The 20,250-nt window shown below is 44.3% G+C and overlaps 1 protein-coding gene across 5 annotated transcripts in view; it reads right to left on the bottom strand.

The window, feature by feature from the left end:
• Positions 1–20,250, bottom strand: part of APLP2 (amyloid beta precursor like protein 2) — a 49,107-nt gene that overhangs the window by 7,569 nt on the left and 21,288 nt on the right. For 4 of the 5 annotated variants that reach the window (XM_074559426.1, XM_074559424.1, XM_074559425.1 and 1 more), the window contains exons 2-12: positions 19,491–19,664; positions 18,124–18,253; positions 13,320–13,432; positions 11,652–11,821; positions 10,558–10,778; positions 8,790–8,957; positions 6,734–6,849; positions 6,067–6,141; positions 4,770–4,928; positions 4,207–4,335; positions 379–478 (exon numbers count right to left, since the gene is read on the bottom strand). In XM_074559426.1, coding sequence (XP_074415527.1) covers positions 379–478; positions 4,207–4,335; positions 4,770–4,928; positions 6,067–6,141; positions 6,734–6,849; positions 8,790–8,957; positions 10,558–10,778; positions 11,652–11,821; positions 13,320–13,432; positions 18,124–18,253; positions 19,491–19,664 — 1,555 coding nt within the window. The remainder of the gene's footprint in view (positions 1–378; positions 479–4,206; positions 4,336–4,769; positions 4,929–6,066; positions 6,142–6,733; positions 6,850–8,789; positions 8,958–10,557; positions 10,779–11,651; positions 11,822–13,319; positions 13,433–18,123; positions 18,254–19,490; positions 19,665–20,250) is intronic. The other variant, XM_074559427.1, reaches the window with a different exon arrangement.

Genomic DNA, 20,250 nt, shown 5'->3' on the forward strand with positions numbered 1-20,250 from the left:
GTTGGTTAGAAATGCATTCAAATAAGGGCCAAGAGGTTTGATGTGGCAAGAGGATTTGGCAAGATGAGACTAACTAACCCGTAAGGGGAGAATGCATTTGCATTTTTTAAACGGATCTTTTAAATCTCCCTTAGAGAGACAGCTTTGCTATTCTGAACATTGTTGACTTTTTCTTAAAGGGACAGTGAAAATTCTTGGAACAAGCTATTCTGACTGGCTCTTTTGTAACATCCAGACAGTATCTTCCCTGAGCCTGAGCCCAAGCACTTGTTGTTGAGGGCACCCCCTCAAAGGAGAGAGAAATCTTTTGGGAGCTCACTGGATATAAAAACTTGGGAGTCGTAACACAGCAGCATAGGGGTTGGCATATACACTCACCAATCTCATCCTGGATTTCTTCAGCCACATATGGCACCTTGTAGAGCAGAGACAAGCTTTGATTCATCCGTTCCTCAATCACATGAAGATGCGTCATCACCTGCAGATGTAAAAGAATGCGTTGGAGTAAGCAAAAACTGTCAGTCACTTCACAGAACCAGTTCTTTCCTTGCTCAATAAAGTATCTATTACTGGTGGATCTGCCATGGCAGGCAATGGGGGACACAGATCCATCCAGTCCAATTCTGGGACCAATGCTCTCACATTTCACTGAACTGGCCATCTGCAGACGGTGCTCTCAGGAGTCTGGCAAATGCTGGGAGTAAGAGAGGATTCAGCTGACTCTCACTGTAACCACTCTCCACTGCAAACACTAAAATGCCACCGAAGCTGGTATTTCTCATATGCCCAACATAGACATAATTCATCTCCTGTAGCAGCTTTATTAAATGGATTATCATTCCTGACTGCTAGAAAAGATACAGGCAAAAGGAGCAGACAGGATATTTTATCAGCTCTGGTTTCAGAACAAAGGTGCCTTTCAAACCAACTGTGGCATTACATTTGTCCTACACCCACTCATTGGCAGCAGTTTTCTCCCTTCCTTTGAGCAATACATTCAAGCTCTGGGCAAGCACAAATCACTCCTCCCAAGCACATTAAATCCAGTGGTGAGGTCAGGCCTGACCTGAAGAGGGTGCTGCATAATCGGGGATCAAGGAGAGCAAGTAAAACATTTATATAGATGGCCAACATTACAAAAAGCTAGAGTCAGATGGACCCCTTTCACAGTCTGATGTGTGCCTGACCTTTAAGAGCAAGGATGAAAATTTAATTCTGCATGTGGCATCTTGTCAATCCAAAAAATCAACTGAGGAGCTTAAAAGTGCATGTGAAAAGTAAAGTGAATGGAAATTGAACTGTACCACCCACATCCCTCACATGTTGATTTGTTGACACTGCAGCCTTCGGAATGAATTGAGAACTGTTTAGGGTTTAACTTAAGAACACAATTCACACACTCTCTCCTGGGCTGTGGCAGCAGCAGAACAAAGCGCTGGGCCGGGCTGTGCTTGACATGTCTGAAAATGGGACCACGAATTCCATATGGAGAGCCAGGCACCATCATAACCACCACAGGTGCCACCACTCCTCCTGGATGTGCAGCTTAAGAAGAATCCCATAGGCAGTGGAAGACCAGGAGACACAAGGGGAATGTGCACTGCCAACACCCCGGAACAAGGTGGAATCCATGGAATCTGCCATGTCCCAGTGTGAGGTTTGCTTCTGGAAAATCATTCTAACACGACTCTGCCCCTCACCAAAAGTGACAGCAACAGGCTACAGATTTTTCCTACCCTTAAACCAGGACATTTCCACCTCCTGGTTATACAGTTTTTTATGCATTTTTCCCTCAGTGCCTACTTCTTCCTCTTGGCAACACTAAATGTGCTCCACTGCACTGTCTCCCTGCAGCTCTCCATTCTTCTTGTTTATCTTTTGTGCACTGCAGAATTAAAAGATACTCCAAAGCAGCATACCAGCCACAAACTGAGACTAGGAAAACATTCCTAAAGCTGCAAAAGGACAGTGAGTTCTCTCTGAACCTAAGAAAGGGCACATCCTTCCACACAGATCTTTCAGGGTTAACAGACCATCCTCGATCTGAATTTTGAATTGGCCTTCCAGCACATCTTTCACTATTTTAAAACAAGTGAAAACAAGTATCAACATAATTCCAAAGACTTCTGGAGTATCTGCAAGTACTCGAACAAATACAAAAGCCAGATTTGAAATAACATATTCACATACACTACCCAGCAGAAGGAAAAGGATTTTCTGTCTGTTCAGAAGTAAAATACAGTGTAGTGGTGTAGTGGGTCTAGTGCAGGTCAAATGCCAGCACACCCACCAGAATTACTCATTTTCTGCTTTGAAAATAGAGATTACAAGGAGAGCAAAGCAGGCTCAGAACTTTCAAAGAAACTTTATTAACAGAGTTAAAAAATAATTTAAAAAATCAAAATAAACCTTCAAAACACTTCTCTGCTCCTGCAACTTTTCTTTTCCCCACTGACAACATAAAGAGGTAAATTTGGTATTTTCAGTCAGTTTACCACTTTTAAAATAATCTTTCTTTAGTCTACTTAGGGAGACGAGTCTCTCCTGCCATGCCATGGAGACTTTTCCACAAGAAACAGTTTTCTTGTGGTTTTAATTTTCATCATTAGCCCCTTCCCAGAAATCTGCAATCGTGAAGCCCCTACCACATTTTGGTAGCTTTCCCACAACCACCACCATGGGCCATTTCAGCTTGTTAGGGTGCAATTTTAGGGATGAGCTGTTCTAGTACAGAAACAAAAGTTCTCTTCTTTTATCTCTGGGAACAGAGGTTTTCTTCTTCCATCCCTGGGGTGAGGTTTTTCACCTCTCTCATTTCTCTCTCTTCAAGCTTCTCATTGGATCACAGCTACTTCAACATCTGCTTGCTTCAACACAGGTGCCTCTGCTCATAGTCACGGTTAGAACGCTACCCAGATCACCCCAGTGCATTCCATGAGTTACAGGGGGAAAAAAACCAAAACTCTGGTGTATCAATTATACCTTCACCATAGCCTTACAAGAGAATTTTAGCCCAAGACTAAGGCACCTCCTCATTCTCCTCCCATCTGGGATTTGACTCTTTCTTCACTGACCTTGTTGTTTCCTTTACGTGTCCTCACCCTTTCCTTTTCTCTCACTCAAGAGAGGATTGGTGTCTGCAAGTTTCACCTGCGCACCGAGAAGAGTTAATATCTCGTCCGGGCCTGCGGACGGCCCCGTGATCTCTGCGGGGCAGGGCCGCTCTGGCTGCACACCTGGTTCCTGGCCCCCACACGGTCAATGCCAGCCCCGGGGCTGCAGGGCTGCCTCTGCTCTCAGCCATGAGATTTTCCACGGTGCCGGCGGAACGGCTCGGCAGCCCTCAGCCGGAGCCAAAGGGAGCCGGCCTGGCCCATCAGCCGTGCCTGAACTCAGCATGGCACAATCTGAGCCGAGCCCCAGGCTGAGCCAGCCAGGCTGCGCAGCACAGCAAGCCCGGCCAGTGTCTAGTTACCTGTTCAAAAGCCAGAAGCAAGAGTGTTTTTTCCAGGGTTTCTTCATTTTTAAGTGTGATTTCATAGAGGTGTGTTTAGTTTTAAGAGGTTTGACAGGGTGCCTATATTCAAAACTAGCCAGTTGATTGGTTCATTTGGGTCTGGAGGAAGCTGTTAGCAGTCCACACAGAGAATCACTTCCATAACTAATGGATTTCCTCTTACAAATGGTACAACATAAACCCATCAAAACCACACTTTCTGATGAAGCCAACAACATTGATCGAGTACTTGGAAATGGTTACGATTTATGCGTTAGAAACCAGGCAATAACGCTGCAGAGGCAAGAGAGAATTCCCACAAAGCCCAAACACAGGCACTATGAAGATCAAGCCTAAGGAAAGAAACACATAGACAACTTGGAAGAAGTGAGGAAGCCTGTTCAAGAAAACCAAGTCCCCAGCAAATACATTTCAGGAGTGCTTGATAAAAGGAAATATAAAACTGATAATGACCTAGGTCTAAACCCCTCAACTTGCCACTGTGACCAACAATGTATAAAACAGAGCTTCAATTTTTAACACTGTCAGGCACCAAGGAAATCCATGCAGCGAGCACATCTGGTGACAGAAGTAAGCACAGGAGAGAGGGACAGCTCCACAAGGATGAAGTTGCAACACACAGCTTCCAGAGCCTCCAACAGCCCCAGGGCTGGACAATAATGGCTCACTTGACAGAAACCCCCTCATACCTGGGATTTCATCTGCGCAGCCTTCTCCGGATCCACCGCCAGGACATGCTGGTAGTGGCGGATGGTGTGCACCCTATCCTTGTTCTCGGCACGCACGTAGCGCTTCAGGGCCTGCAGGATTCGGTGGGGCTGCAGGACAGGAGCAGGGAATAGGTCAAACCACTGGTGTCAACTCCAAACCCACAGCTGAAAACAGCACTTCAGGTGTGAGCCTACTTTGGTGCTGGACAGATCTATCACCTGCACTCACCCTCCAGATTTTTTATTTTTATTTTAATTAAGCCGGTTTGATTCAGAACACTTAAAATTAAGTCAATATAACTCAGAGCACCACATCTTATGAACTGTGCTTAATGGACACCAAACAAAGCAGAGATTTCTCCCCAGGCAGGAAGGAGTGGGAGTCAATTACAGACCCACTGCTAAGTCTGCAGCACCAACTTCCACAATGAAGAAGCTTTCCTAGGAACCAATTCCCAGTTTCTGCAAGTCACAGGCAACCTTCTCATCAAGACATTCCCACCTGCCATCCTACTGGAAAAATGTGTAGGGAAGAAACTCACACGCGGTGGGTCAGCCTGCAGGGCAGCCAGGTAGTTCTCCAGGGCAATGCGACGGCGATCGTTCAGCATGGCTTCCACACGAGCCAGGTGAGTCTCCACCAGCTGCTGCTTCTCACTCGCTGCTTCTTTCTCCAGAGATTTTACCATGGCCTGGAAGTGCTAGAACAAAGAAAATAATCTGGGTGAAATGCACTGTGTGATCAACACCATCTGAAACTCCTCAGAACTAACAAAGACAGTAAAACTCCACATCCAACCCATTTACAGTTAGGAGAGAAAGGCATGGAAAAATGCTGATGCAGATTTCATCTCTGCAAATTCAGAAAACAAGGCATTTCAAAGGTCTGAAGAGTGAAAAGGACCTTGCACATAAAGACTATGCTGGGGATGGGAGATCCAGGCTGTGCTGAAGAAATGACACAATATTAATTCTTTCCCTCAACCCTGCAATACAAAAACAGGATTGATCCCTTCAGCCTGAAGCCATTAATTTGAATTTGCAAAAGTTTACAAAGGTATTGCATAGCAAATTTTCCATCAGCATGCCTTCAGATCAAATCTCTCTCTATTCTTTTAGAAAGGTCATAACCCTCATTTCCAAACCAACCAGAACAGTCCACTAAGTGTTACGTTTCAACAGAGATAATGACAAACTTCTGCATTTGTGCATAGTTCCAAATAGTGACTTATATTAAAAATGCAGAGAGAAAACTGTGTTCCACGATAAAATCCAAAGTGGGCATAAAAACTGGAGTCAACCACTTCATTGCATACTGGTTTGAGACAAATTCACAGAGTTGTCACTGCCAGAAGAGTCTTGTCCTAATGATCCCACCCTGCAATCCCTCATTAACTTCACAGTCCAACTGAACTCTCCTCATAAGGCACAAGATTAGCATTTTGGCAGCAAATCAGCTTCATCTGCTGTCTAAGCTGTTTTCACTAAGTCTGGCCGAGCAGGAAATGTGTGCCCAGAGAGCCAGAGCTGACTCTGAACCAGGCTCTGAGGCCAGTGTTAGTGCAAAAGAGGCCAAAGGTCTGAAATTACAATTTGGCTCCACTGATGCTACGCCTGAGGTGCGAGATCACTTCCTACTAGTGTGTGTAGGAAAGGACTTGGCATAGTATCAGATCATCTCCAGTTTAACGAACAAAGCAAACAATTGAATCAAACCTCCTCTGAAAGGCAGCTGTTGACAGAGCAGGAAGGCTGTTCTTGCATCTCTGAGACGTCTTTTAGCTCTGAATATTGACCTCTCTCTCAGTAACTTTCCCCTTAGGATCCTTCCACTCTTACCTGGATCAGAGTCTGCCTTTCTGCCTTAGGGAGATTAACAGCCTGGTGCTCTGCTTCCTCCCACTCCTTTTTCACCTGGACAGGAAAAGGACAGAACACATGAACAAGACACAAATTTACATCTTATCTTTATGAGCTGCTTTGCCTTCACAGGCAGATCCTAGCGCAGCCTGGCTGGGTTTTGAATGCACAAAAGAGCTGTTGTGGGGTTTAAGCCTAGCACTTAATCCCTCTGAGTAACAAGCCAAGCTTCACAGAATCCTGTAAGGGTTTAGGTTGGAGGGGACATCCAAGATGAGCTGGAAGGCTCATCTTGTTCCACCCCCTGCCATGGGCAGGAACATCTACTAGACCGGACGGCTCCAAGCTCTGTCCAACCTGGCCTTAAACACTTTCAGGTATGGGGAATCCACAACCTCTCCAGGCAACCTGTGCCAGGGCTTCAGCACCATCTGAATAAAGAATTTCTTCCCAGCATCAATGTAATTTCTCTCTCTCAACACTGGAGAAATAAAAATCTGACTCCCATGGTGTGGTCATACTGAAAGAAACACACAGAAGGCTGCAAAGTGGAAAGCAAGTCACTTCATCACCAATTTTTCCAGTAAAACAGGCAGCAGCCGACACACCAACAACCACACAGCAAAGCCTGCAGGCTGACACTCACCCGGTCCATGCGGTTGTGGTGCCTGACCTCCAGCTGCTCCTTGGCCTTCTGGAAGCGGGCATGCTCATTGTCATCAGCAGGGGTTTCAAAATAGACATCCACATCATCAGTTGGCACTGCATGAAGAGGGAAGGGTAAGCAGGGTCAGAAACCTCCAATCCTGGATTGCAGAGTGCAAGGAAAGGACTCTCCATGCCTGCCTAATTAATAGTCTGGCAAGCTGAGCCTACTGAACCACCACCTTCCAGAGTCCGTTTTACAATCTTTACAGTGCCAATTTTCTGTCCAACATCAGCTCAAATGGCAGCGATGACCTCAGCTCCCAGCACTGCTTGGCCTGTGCAGTGCTGAGGTGAGCAGCACTCAGCTCCAGAAACACAGTGCCTGGCATGACAGGATAAAGAACTACTTTTCCCTTCCCTTCCACATTGGCCTTGGATGGTTTAAGTGACATTCTGTGCATTAGCTGTTCGCTGACAAGCTGGCTCCAGACATCATTAACATGACTAGGGAGTTTGACAATATATCTGCACAAAAGCAAGATTTTACACTTCAAACCTACCTTCCCCTACCAGATGGACCATGCAGGAGTTACAGGCAATGATATTAGACAAGACGGCAACAGAAGGAGACTCAGTGTGACAAAGTGACTTGTCCAATACACTGGATGGTTTGTAACTTCAAGACATCCAAATTCGACAAGGGGAAAAACAAAGTTTGAGAACTGATAAACTTCAAGCATCTACAGAATTCACATCAGGGGCTCTGTATTTCTTATACTGCAGTTCAGGAAGTGCTGAAAGTGCTCCTGTGCTATGGTTTTAGGAACTACACATCCCAGAGCCTTTCTGAAAGGTCTATGGCAAACATGATGCACTCTGTTGTTACCCTTCACCTGAGGGAAGGCACAAAGGGACAGTTAAGGCAACCTGTCATCCATATTAGTTATTTGGGTGGAAAAACCTCCAACATGTCATTAAAGACAGCATGCTTCAGAAAAAAATTACCTGGCACTTCAGCATGAGCACTGGATAAGAGTTCAGCATGCACTGCACCCTTCCCTCTGACCAGGGGGAAATAATGACAACATACATCACAGGCACTATTGTTGCGTGCAAGGGACAATGTCATATCTGTCCCATATTCTGGCCCTGCTCCTGGCATTTCTGAACCAGGCTTGGACACAGAGAACTCTCTTCCCAGCCCCAAATCCTTCTGTAACAGGACAATCTTTTGTACAAAAAGCTCCTGACATCCGCATCTTTTCTTTCACCGCCTCAGTTAGATCAGCCCAATCTAAAGCACTTGCATGAAGCACATTTTGTAAACAGGATTATGGCTGTATAGCCAGGCTGCCAAGCCCCAGATAACACAAAAAACCTTTCAAAAGCTTTAATGGTAGCTGAAGTGGAAGTGCTGGAGTTCAATAATAAGATTAATAAAGAGGTTAAAATGTTTTTAGCAGTTTTATCATCTGACATAAAAGCCAGTTGAAACTGGTGCCAAAAACCTTAAGCACTCAAAAACACAGGCATTGAAATGTGATTTGTATTTCATACCAAGCTGAAAATGGGAATCTGAATTCTATACTACTGGTCTGATATTTTCCAAAATCAAAGTAGCAAGAAAATGCCTACTACCAGGAGAACAGCAGCCTGCTTTTCAGGACCTACTGTCAAACGTATGCATGGTAACATGACTGGGGAAAGCAAGGGCTTCCTTACATATATTTTGATTAAAAAGCTAGTCAGGCAAGAGGCCAGATACAGCCCCTGGTCCCTGTTATAGATCTGGAAGAGGACAGCTGAGGCCTCAGCAAGAGCTACAAGTCACCAGGGAGCACAGACAGCATATGGTGAGGGGCACTTTCCCGAGGAACAATCACCCTACAGACCTAGGGAAGCAGAGACAGGAGGAGACTGCTGCAAAGGGACAGACACCAGAACCAAAGGAATAAGCTACAGACGGGTCCTCTATTGCCCAAGGGAAGGAGGAGACACCACACGCCAGACAGACAGTGGCCAGCTGCAAAAGGCCAGTGGGAGGCAGGACTTACTCATCTTTTTACACACAGCCATACAATACTCCTCTGACTCAAAATTGTTCCTGTTGCCTCCGCAGCCTCCATATATAAAGCGAATGCATTTTCTCTTGTTAGGATCGAAGTACCAACGAGGCATCACAGCCCGGCAGGGCCCTGTCATGGCCTCCTGGGAGCAGACAGCTGTGTGGAGATGGGTGAGAACATGAGCTAGTGAGGAGCACAGGCCTTGCCGAGCGATTTACATGATGCAGAGGTGGCTCTAGTTCACCCCTTCCTCTGAGGCACTGGCCTCAACATTGCTGCTGCACCAACACAAGGGCTTCTGTCAGTTTTGGGGGGCTTAACATTCCAATGCATCCATTACAAGCTGGTCAGGGAGATGCCTGCACGTGGTGCTTCGGATAGCCAAGCAGCTCACTCTGTCTCTAAATTCAGCTCTCATCTGTGAGAGATTTCTCCAGAGCCAGGGGCTGAGACAACAGGAATCTGTTCTGCTGATACCACAGAATTATGCCCCAGCTACCCCAGAGTAGGAGACCCTCCACTCTATAAAACCAGAAGCATGAAAAGCCAGTCAATTAGGGCTGCTTTAAAGCATCAAAGGATGTTCAGTTCACTGCACTCTGCCTGGACAGATATTCTACATCTTACAGGGCAAGTGTAGGAGTAAGTGAAAAAGCAGGCTAAACACAGGGATTGATCTCCATGCCGGCCTCAGACACTGAGGTTTTAAGGTTTGAAATATCTATGCACCAAATATTAAAACTCCATGTAGTCGTGGTATGTGGAATGCTTCATGGTGAGCCAGCAATAGCAGCTGGGCTGTTTTGAGGCAAGAGAGCAGATAATAGTGTATAAATTAGCAACTGTTCACAGTACTTCAGGGAAAAAAAGACTGCATACTCCCAAAACAGACACCCCAATCATATTCCTCCAAGCCTCTTACAAAACCTGCAGATCTGCAACAGCCCTGTACACATATGAGCTACGCCTTGTTTCAGCAAGGAAAATTATCTGCAGCATGCTGGCATTTTACCAAAAAGATGTGAGAACTGCTGGCAATGATTCAGTGATCTGTAGTTAATTGAATTTCTTTCCCTCTCTGCTCCTCCCTCCTCTGCAGACACTTCTACATGCAAAGTGTAAGACATCACATAATGCTAAGGCATCACATCATGAGCCCTCTGCAGAGGCACCTACCGCTCAACAAAAGCTGCCACCAGCACAGTAGATTATACTACTACAGAAAGTCTATCTTAACATATAACAAATTTGGGGCAGTTGTGCCGGCTTTCTTTTGTGGAAGAGAAGTGTTTTGCAAAGGCAGCACCAAGGATGTCCCTCACCCTTAAATGACCAGATGACACATCTGCAGAGTATGGCCCACCACTTCCACCTTCCTTATTTTAAGCTGGTATAAACCACCAGATTTTAAACTTACAGTGTACCCCAAATGTCCCTTTAAGATTTTCCAAAATTTGCAGATACGGCTTTTCTGACTCATCACTGCACCTACACAAGGTGCTTGTTCAACATGCCACACACTGGGCTTCCTGCCAGCAGAACTGCTGTTTATCTGGAAACATATGGCCCATGCTCTAGAGAGTTAATTTCAATACTTGAAACAAGCATCATCAGCTTTCCTCTGTTTGCTAACTTATCTGGCAAATAAAACTTCCAAGTGGCACTTATCGACTTGATCAAAACCCCATCACTAACAGACAGCCAACAGGAATGATCTCAAGGGAGCAGGAGGCCTGCGGACTGGAATGTGTCTTACATTTCATGTCGCTGCTCACTTCTTTCTCAGACATAACCTTGTCACTGCTGGGCTCTGTGGGTGTCTCTTCATTGTAGTCATCATCAACCTTATAGCTGTCATAGTAGTAATCACGGTCTTCCACCACATCCTCCTCCTCTTCCCCTTCATCATCCTCATCCTCATCTTCCTCCACAGCTGTACCTGTGAAGTCTTCTACACCCGCCTCTGTAGGGAACTCACTGGAGGGACACAGATAAATTAGGGAGTAAGGTTAAGGCTAATCACTTGGATGTACCTGAATAATGATTCTTTCCATCCATTCCAGAAACAATGGAAATGGAAAAATAAGTGTACTAACTATTAATTAGCCCATCACTCACAGCAAGGGGACATCCCTTATTACAGACATTCCTGCTGTTGCAAGCAGAGATTCTCCATGGCTCCGCCTTCATGTGGCCTCTTTCCATTTTTCAGTAAGTGAAAGTCTAACCCTGTTGAGTCAGGCTCCTACTATAGAATCCCAGAATGGTTTGGGTTGGGAAAGACATTTAAGCCCATCTTGTTCCCTTCCCTCCCCTCCCCTGGGCAGGGAGGGACACCTTCCACTATCCCAGGCCGCTTCAAGACCCATCCAACCTGGCCTTGGACACTTCCAGGGATCCAGGGGCAGCCACAGCATCTCTAGGCAGCCAGTGCAAGGGCATCACCATCCTCACAGGGAAGAATTCCTTTCCAATATCCCATCTAACACTCCCTTCTGTCAGGGTGAACCCATGCCCCTGCAGGCCCTTGTCCAAAGACCCTCTCCGACTCTCTTGGAGACTGCTTAGGCATTAGAAGGGGCTCTAAGGTCTCCCTGGAGCCTTCTCTTCTCGAGGCTGAATGACACCAACTCTCTGCAAGTACGAAGGGAGAGGGGGTATTTAGCTCCTCCAGTAAAAGGGGGACTGCAAAGTCATTTGTCCTCTTCAGGCTTAGGACACTTCTTTCGGAAACTCAGAAGCACAGAAATTTGCTCAATCCTCGCAACAAGGGAGTTGCTGTGTGAAATATTCCCAAGCAGCAGCTTCATGCGACAAGCTTTCAATATCTATAACCAGTAAGAACTCTACCTCTTGTAGAGGTCATAGTCTTCATCCTCATCCTCTTCCTCTTTGGACAGAGCCTCATCCACAACCTTAGTCTGAGGACAGCACACATATTCTGTTCCGTGGAACTGGTCCACTCCGCAGGGCAGCAGCATCCCGTAGCTGTGCAGGATCATCCCTTCTGTCAGACAGGCCTGAAAGGGGAGCCCACTCACGTCAGTCCAGCACCATGCTCTTCCTTTGGATAAAGCTCAAGCTTGCCTATCAGAGATCTCAAGAATGGCTTAAGTTTTAGAGCAAGAACAACAGCAATATATGACCTAAATCTGATCATTAAAGGAGAGTGGAAACCTGTAGCATTAAAAAAAAAAACAAAACACAGATGTCCCAGATTCAGAAACACCCAGTACTTCCTGGTGCCAACATTTCACACCCTGGCCCCAACAACTGATGGTCTGTCAACCTGGCAAAGTTCAGGAAAACAAAGCCCTAAACATTTTGCGCCAACTCAAGGGAGAACACTTGAAAGAGTCAGAAAGGGTGTTTTCTCTTCTGGGCTGGCCATTTCAGTAAACTTTATCTATTAAACTTTACATTGTAGTAATTGAATAATTGCTCAAACGGACTTTGTGTCAAGATTTTTTTACCAACTGTAAGATTAAAATCAATCAGATAATTCAAGAAAAAGTTAAATGTAAAGTACACTTAGACATTATGTCTATATACTTCTCTTAAGCAAAGGAAACACTTGGCTTAGAGGTGCCCAGAAAAGAATGAAGAAAAGCTTTATTATGCCCATCAGAACCCTTTTGTGCTTTACTCTGTTTCAACACTGTTTTTAAATGTGCCAAGTATTGCTGGAAAAGTTCTACAAACACATTTAAAGTAAATGATTTTTCAATTTTCTAGACATTAACAAGTTTACCCTCAATTAAAATACATTTCCTCTAGTATAGCTTTATTTAGACAGATTTTTGCTCACATTATTTTAAAGAACAAGGAATTTTAAGTGGAGCATTCTTAACTGGTCATTGTATTGCTGTTTCTACAATTGTTGCTTCTACAAAATGGAAAACAAGCACATACTGTCATGATCTTGTTTTTATTATCCCAGCTTCAACTGGGAGTGCAGAGCTTTTACAACAGTTCAGCTAGCCAGATAGAAAAAACACAACCCCCCCCCCGCCCCAAACCATGGCCTAGATTTATTCTGAGAATATAATCCAACCCTTATGTAAAACCTCTACTAATCAGTCCAACAAAACTCAGATTTCTCCCAGGCAAGCCCTCCCAATCAAATCCCCAGCAGCAGAACGTACATTAAAGCAAAATGTCCAAGAAAAATATGAACTATCCTACGCTCACTGTAACTCCCTGGGAGACAAAAAATAAAAATAAAGAGGGATGAACCATTGGTTAAAGCAGTATTGCAGAGAGCTGATTTCAATTCCTACCTCTGTGATATGGATAAGCTATTTAGGAGAGGTTTTAATGAAGAATAACTCAATTGCTAGACAGGTTTTTTATGTCACTTGAGTACTTTTAAATTTTCATTTCCTTGCTGTCAGCCTCAGTTCACTGACTAGAACATGGGAACAGCAATACAGAGAGAAACACTGCTATGCTCCAACACTACAAACATCCAAGTGGACAGACCCAGAATAAACACTCCTGTCCCAGCGGCTCCATTACCTCCTTTGCCACAGTGTGCCAGTGCTGGTGGCTTTCACACACATCCATGCGCTCCTTGTGGAAGAACCGGCACTTCTCAGGCACCAACAGGACATCACTTACAAACTCACCCACTGAAAAACACAATGGTCACAGTTCACATGCATCAGCTAATAAAGCCTCCCAGAAATCCCCCAAAGCGCATTCTGCGCATGTCTTAGTAGTTTCAGTTGAACCAGGCAGAAATACCAGCTTAAGTGTAGCCATTTTTGTTTGACAAGCCAAGTTTCTTGGCCAATGCACCTTTTAATGGGGTCTAGTGCAGGTCAAATACCAGCACATCCACCAGAATTACTCATTTTCTGCTTTGAAAATAGAGATTACAAGGAGAGCAAAGCAGGCTCAGAACTTTCAAAGAAACTTTATTAACAGAGTTAAAACAAAAAATAATTTAAAAAATCAAAATAAACCTTCAAAACACTTCTCTGCTCCTGCAACTTTTCTTTTCCCCACTGACAACATAAAGAGGTAAATTTGGTATTTTCAGTCAGTTTACCACTTTTAAAATAATCTTTCTTTAGTCTACTTAGGGAGACGAGTCTCTCCTGCCATGCCATGGAGACTTTTCCACAAGAAACAGTTTTCTTGTGGTTTTAATTTTCATCATTAGCCCCTTCCCAGAAATCTGCAATCGTGAAGCCCCTACCACATTTTGGTAGCTTTCCCACAACCACCACCATGGGCCATTTCAGCTTGTTAGGGTGCAATTTTAGGGATGAGCTGTTCTAGTACAGAAACAAAAGTTCTCTTCTTTTATCTCTGGGAACAGAGGTTTTCTTCTTCCATCCCTGGGGTGAGGTTTTTCACCTCTCTCATTTCTCTCTCTTCAAGCTTCTCATTGGATCACAGCTACTTCAACATCTGCTTGCTTCAACACAGGTGCCTCTGCTCATAGTCACGGTTAGAACGCTACCCAGATCACCCCAGTGCATTCCATGAGTTACAGGGGGAAAAAAACCAAAACTCTGGTGTATCAATTATACCTTCACCATAGCCTTACAAGAGAATTTTAGCCCAAGACTAAGGCACCTCCTCATTCTCCTCCCATCTGGGATTTGACTCTTTCTTCACTGACCTTGTTGTTTCCTTTACGTGTCCTCACCCTTTCCTTTTCTCTCACTCAAGAGAGGATTGGTGTCTGCAAGTTTCACCTGCGCACCGAGAAGAGTTAATATCTCGTCCGGGCCTGCGGACGGCCCCGTGATCTCTGCGGGGCAGGGCCGCTCTGGCTGCACACCTGGTTCCTGGCCCCCACACGGTCAATGCCAGCCCCGGGGCTGCAGGGCTGCCTCTGCTCTCAGCCATGAGATTTTCCACGGTGCCGGCGGAACGGCTCGGCAGCCCTCAGCCGGAGCCAAAGGGAGCCGGCCTGGCCCATCAGCCGTGCCTGAACTCAGCATGGCACAATCTGAGCCGAGCCCCAGGCTGAGCCAGCCAGGCTGCGCAGCACAGCAAGCCCGGCCAGCGCTGCAGCAGAGCAGGGCCCAGCCCAGCACCACAGCGGGTCAGGGCCTGGTCTGGTGCAGGTCCAGTTACCTGTTCAAAAGCCAGAAAAAAGAGTTTTTCCCAGGGTTTGTTCATTTTTAAATGTGATTCCGCAAAGGCACGTTCAGCTCTCTTAAGTGGTTTGACAGGGTGTCAATATTCAAAGCCAGCCAGCTGATTGATTCCATCAGGTCTGAAGGAAGCTGCCAAGGTCTTTACAGGGAATCACTTCCACAGGTCATGGATTTTTCCTTAAATACGTTAAACCACAACAATGTGCCTTGGGGGTTTGGTATATACTTAAAGGAGACAATCACACCAGCTGTAAAAATTATTTCTAAGAATCTAAAGAAAAATAGAGCCTGAGAGAGTCCAATGTAAAATGATGAGCATGGGGTGATTCTCTTGAAAGAGACCCCGAAAGCTGAATGCAGAGTTTTCAGCACAACTTAATCAATAGTTGTTCTTCCACGAAAGGACTGGCTGAAGAGATTTCACTCAAATCTTTGAGAAGACTGTGTCTGCACTAAGAAGTTTCAAACTACCAAATCACCTATTTTCAAATGAGCTGCATCATACCAAAGTTCCTTCATGCTGTCTGCTGCTGTAACAACCTGGAAAATTTTATATGCTGAGAGTGTTATCTATGTTTTCAGTATTTGAGCAAGTCTTGTTTGCTTTTCTTTTTTTTTTCCCAGATGATTCAATTCAAGATCAACCACAGCACATTCACTGCCCCAACCAAAACACAGAGAGCTGGAAAATAAAAACTATACAGGCTAAATATCAGAGTACAACCAGAGTCAGCAAATACATTGCATTCCAGTATCTAGATAACCTCAACCCCACTAGCATGAGGAAGCTTTGGTACAATCCTTGGGCCAAACCCAGATTTTTGCTTTAGGGGAAAATGGGAGAGAGAGAATCTGTCTGCTGTACAGACTCTACTTTTTGGACTTAAAGCTATTTAGCCTAAATTTCTATCATCATTCAGCCTGGTACCAACACACATGAATTACGGATCAGAAGCAATTGAGGATAATGTCCAGTTCTTACCCAAGAAGTCCCAGCAAACACTGCCACTGGAATCCAAACATGAAATTTGCTCCAAGCCAAGGTTTTTCTTTCTTGCAGATTCAAATGCTGCATTCATTAATTTTAAAATAAGGAGAGAGCTAGATACTCTGAGAAGACCAGGAAAAGATCTTCAGCTCAAGTGTTTTAAAGCAGCATTCCCTGCACACGTGACCAGCAGTATTAGGAGCAGCAACATTTGTTAAAATTGGAGAAAAGCTTTTAAGACCTTTGCTCACAGGAAAAGACTTTTGGAGAAGACTTTTCCACAAAGCAGAATTCTTTGTCAAACCAATCTTTCACACCATCTTTACAAAATATATTTTAAATATTGTTTGCATGACCAATTTTTTTGCAGATCCTTACTGTTGATATTAAATGATCATGGATACATTTACAAAGTACAGAGAAGTTAAATAGTTTAGAGATAGATTACCTGATAATTGAAGACATTGAAATCAAATGACCTTTGCAATTACTTATATTTTAAACTAAAAGAGAGATTGTATTTTCCCCATTTTCTCACCTCAAAACAGGCTAGTTAGATTTTTTTTCTTACTCTGTCAGGAAAAGTTTAAATGCTTCTGGTAAGAAAAGTAAAACTGAGCAAACTTTAAAACCAAGGGATGCTGATTCTGGGTTCTTCTCTTCACTTTTCAAACACAAAGTAGTTTTCCTTGTTGGGGTAGGGGCAGGGAAGATTAAACAGGGTATGGTGACAGGGTCCTACCTCAAGGTCTCCTGTGTATTAATGCATCAAGGAAAACACAACTAAGAAAGGGAACAAAATCCCACAGTTTGACTATAATCCCAGAGAAATGCATCATCCATTTACAAGAAGCAATTTGTGGAGTGCTGAAGATAGAGATTTTATAGTCATATGGCCTCCAGACTTGCAACTCAGATCTGAAAACCAAGGCTGCCTCACAGGCTAGGGCCTGAAAATCATGAACACTGTGCAATATATTAATGAAAAACCTGAATAGTTTAACGCTAATCAAATTTTAGGGCAGCATCAGTAAAATCAGCTTATTTTTTAGCTGGAGAATAGCCTAGGGGAACAATTATTTCTAAAAGAGATGACTCCTTATAAATCCAGGGATCTTGCTTTCAACCTTATTTCCATCAGAAGTTCTCCTTATGATCAAGAGATGATCATAAGGAGATCCTCATGATCCAGTTTGGCTTGGTTGTTTCCCAAACCTGAATTTCCACATCTATAAAGACAAGCACCTTTCTCTCAGGATGTGTCCACAATAAATTCTATGTTTAATGAAGTGCTTTATGACGGTCTCATGGAAGGCATTACATAAAGGACAAAGCACACACATGGTTCTGCTGCTTTGCTGGTATTATCCCTTGTCAAATCACATGGTAAGCTGAGATATGGACACAAATTATGAAAACTGGTTCCTACTCAATGCTCCCAGCAATCAGTTGGGAGCATTCAGTAGGAGGTCTCTCCCAAGACCTCTTACAAGTCTTTTCCAGTGGATAACTGAAATAAAGCCAGCTGAGACTAAGCTCACTCCTAAGAACACACAGTGCAGTGGGGCAGTGCAGTGTCACACACAACCCACAGGTCAAAAGTCACAAGTTAACCAGTAAAAACATGTTGCCTGATTCCAGGGGGTGGGGACATTCTGGAAAGCACCATGAAATCCATCACAGTTTATCTCATATTCTTTCACGGTTCAAAATGGGGAAAGGAGATACAGCTGTAAGAAGAAGAGCCTCTTTGAAACAGCTAAGTTTAAATATAGCCATTGAAATAAAATAGAGATCTCTTGCCAAGACCAAGCAGGAAGCCTGAGCACACAGAGCATTTAAGTCTCCAAGGCAACAAAATATTAAAGCTTCACAAAAATAGGATCAAAGTATTAAATCCCAGTGTTTTTGTGGTACTCAGATACAACAGTCTTCAGGTTTTTATGGCGTTTGCAGAGAGAATGGGGATTTGTTTCTCATGCCAGGCACCATTATTCTACCACAGCTGTTACCAAGCTGTCGATCTGCTCCAGAAAGGCAGAGTTCCATCTTGTGGGAAAAAAAACATGTCAGAAAGAAAAACAGTGAAAGCTGTCTTGTATCAGGTTGTCATTTCCACAAGTCTAACAAACTGAGCTGCTCTCTCTGTAAGAATCCAGGAGGCAGCCCCTTGCTTCTCCCACAGGAAGGCACAGCACACCCACAAGCACACACTCACCCAGGCACTTGTAGGGCACAACGATGTGAGTGTGGTCCTTGCACTGCTTCTTCCCACGCTTGCACCAGCTGTCAATGCTGACGGGCTGGTTGGCTTCTACCACGTTGGTGATCTGAAGGTCTGGGTACATCTGGGAACAGCACAGACAGAGAGGTTTCTCTCCAGAAAGGACAGAGAATGTGCAGAGCAGCTCCTACCAGAGTAGTAAGGCTGATTCTCTACACAAGAACAACTCCAACTTAGGAACAAGCTGGAGTTTGCACGTGGACACACAACTCTGCTCTGGATCAAGCTCAGGACAGCTAGAGACATAAAAAAGCTCCAGCTGTCTGTCACACAGGGCTTCAGAAATAGATATGCCACTGCCTTGAGGCAGGAGAAAGCCAGGTCAGGGCAAGAGTCCTCACTGGCACTAAGCTGAGAGGTCTGGATTGGCACAGCAGTGGAGGAGGAGTATTTGGGTATTTGGGTTTGGAGGAGCTGTAGCTGTTTAATTCTTTCTGGAGCAGTACAATACCCCTGGAACAGCAATCACCAACAAAAAGGTTTAGTACCATCTTCAGACTCTCTCATCACTTGTCAAAATATGCACCCACCTCCTCAGGTTTCCTCATGCCTGGTCCATTTATGATGTATGAATTTGATCCTTATACCCTGGTCAAGTTCTCAAGTCCAGACACTGACTTATATATAGGCTTCTACCACATGAAAAAAATGCAGCCCCAGTTATATCAGCCTTGTAAAACAGTTTAAAAAGTTTTCCAGTCCAGACACTGTTGCTTTCCCATTAATAAAAATATATTCCTTGTGGTATTTTACATATCTGTCACCTCAGAGGAGCAATTAAAGACACTGGACAAGACCAGTATGGTACAGTATATCTTGAACACACTAGAAGATGATTACATCTTTTTCAATAAAGTCTAAATAGCTTAAAAATACTGACAAAATTCGATTAAAATATTTTTTTAAGATTCTGCCTGATCTCAGCATGTCACTAAAACAGCATCGCTGCATTCTAACTAAAATAGGTGTCAGGTTCCATTTTACGCAACAGAGAGCAGATACTGGTTAACCAGCTCAGGGGAAGAACACTGGAGTAAAGCCCTGCAAACACATGAAGGTACCTCTGACTGAACAGACCAAGGACCTTCTGTGGCAGTAGGAGCTGATGGGAGGTAGCTTCTAAACCCCGCTGCAGTGTCCTCCCTGCTCTTCCTGGACAACAACACAGCAGGATAGTGCAGAGAATTGGACTAGGCAAAAGCAAGCGCATCTCCTACAGGGTTAATTTGCTACTGAGCAGCTAAATTGGAATCCAATTCCTTCACAGCAGTGAAGATTCAGGATCACACAAAAAGTCTCACCTCCTGGCAGTATTGCAGAATCTCCTCCTTTCTTCCAAAGCAGCTCTTGGTCCCAGAAGTGTCAGGTTCCCATTTCCCAGTCTGGATGTTCACATGCATATTTAGCTTCCCACAGAACATGGCAATTTGAGGTTCTGCCACTGCAAACCCCGTCCCAGCATTGGCTGCAAGGGCCTGGGAAGACAAACCAAAACAGAACACCTTGATTGTATTATCTGATCAATAACTCAAAGAACCAGAAACCCTCTGGCATCTTCTTAGACAGTTCCTGCTTGATCCTGAATATCAGCGGAGTCTTGCAAACTATTTTGTAACAACATTCCTTGAGATGGTGAGTCCATCACAAATTTTCACGAGCAAAGCATTTGTTTCCCCAAATCCTGTTTTTTATAACTGAAACAACAACTTAGCAAAACCAAGAGTAATTCCCCCTAAAAGACTCCACCCACATGGACTAAAACAGATTCTGAAAAACTTACCAAATAACTAATACTAATAACTTCTGGCAGAAGGACCTCTGTGAAGTTATACACAACACACAGGTATTACTACCACTAATAAAGTAACTGTCTCACTGCAAGAATCCTGCTTTTTTATTTTTTTGCTCAAACATGCAAATAAAGATAATTTCTACTGAATCAGAAAAAAACAGCTGTGACAACCAGCTCCTCAAAGCCTTGTATCCCATTCAGTGCACTCTTTTGGGGAGCTGCTTCACACGTGTCTTCTGTGCACTTCCCAGACTGCACCAACAGACAGG

Source organism: Zonotrichia albicollis, chromosome 27 (genome assembly GCF_047830755.1).
Source record: "Zonotrichia albicollis isolate bZonAlb1 chromosome 27, bZonAlb1.hap1, whole genome shotgun sequence".
NCBI classification, from domain to species: domain Eukaryota; kingdom Metazoa; phylum Chordata; class Aves; order Passeriformes; family Passerellidae; genus Zonotrichia; species Zonotrichia albicollis.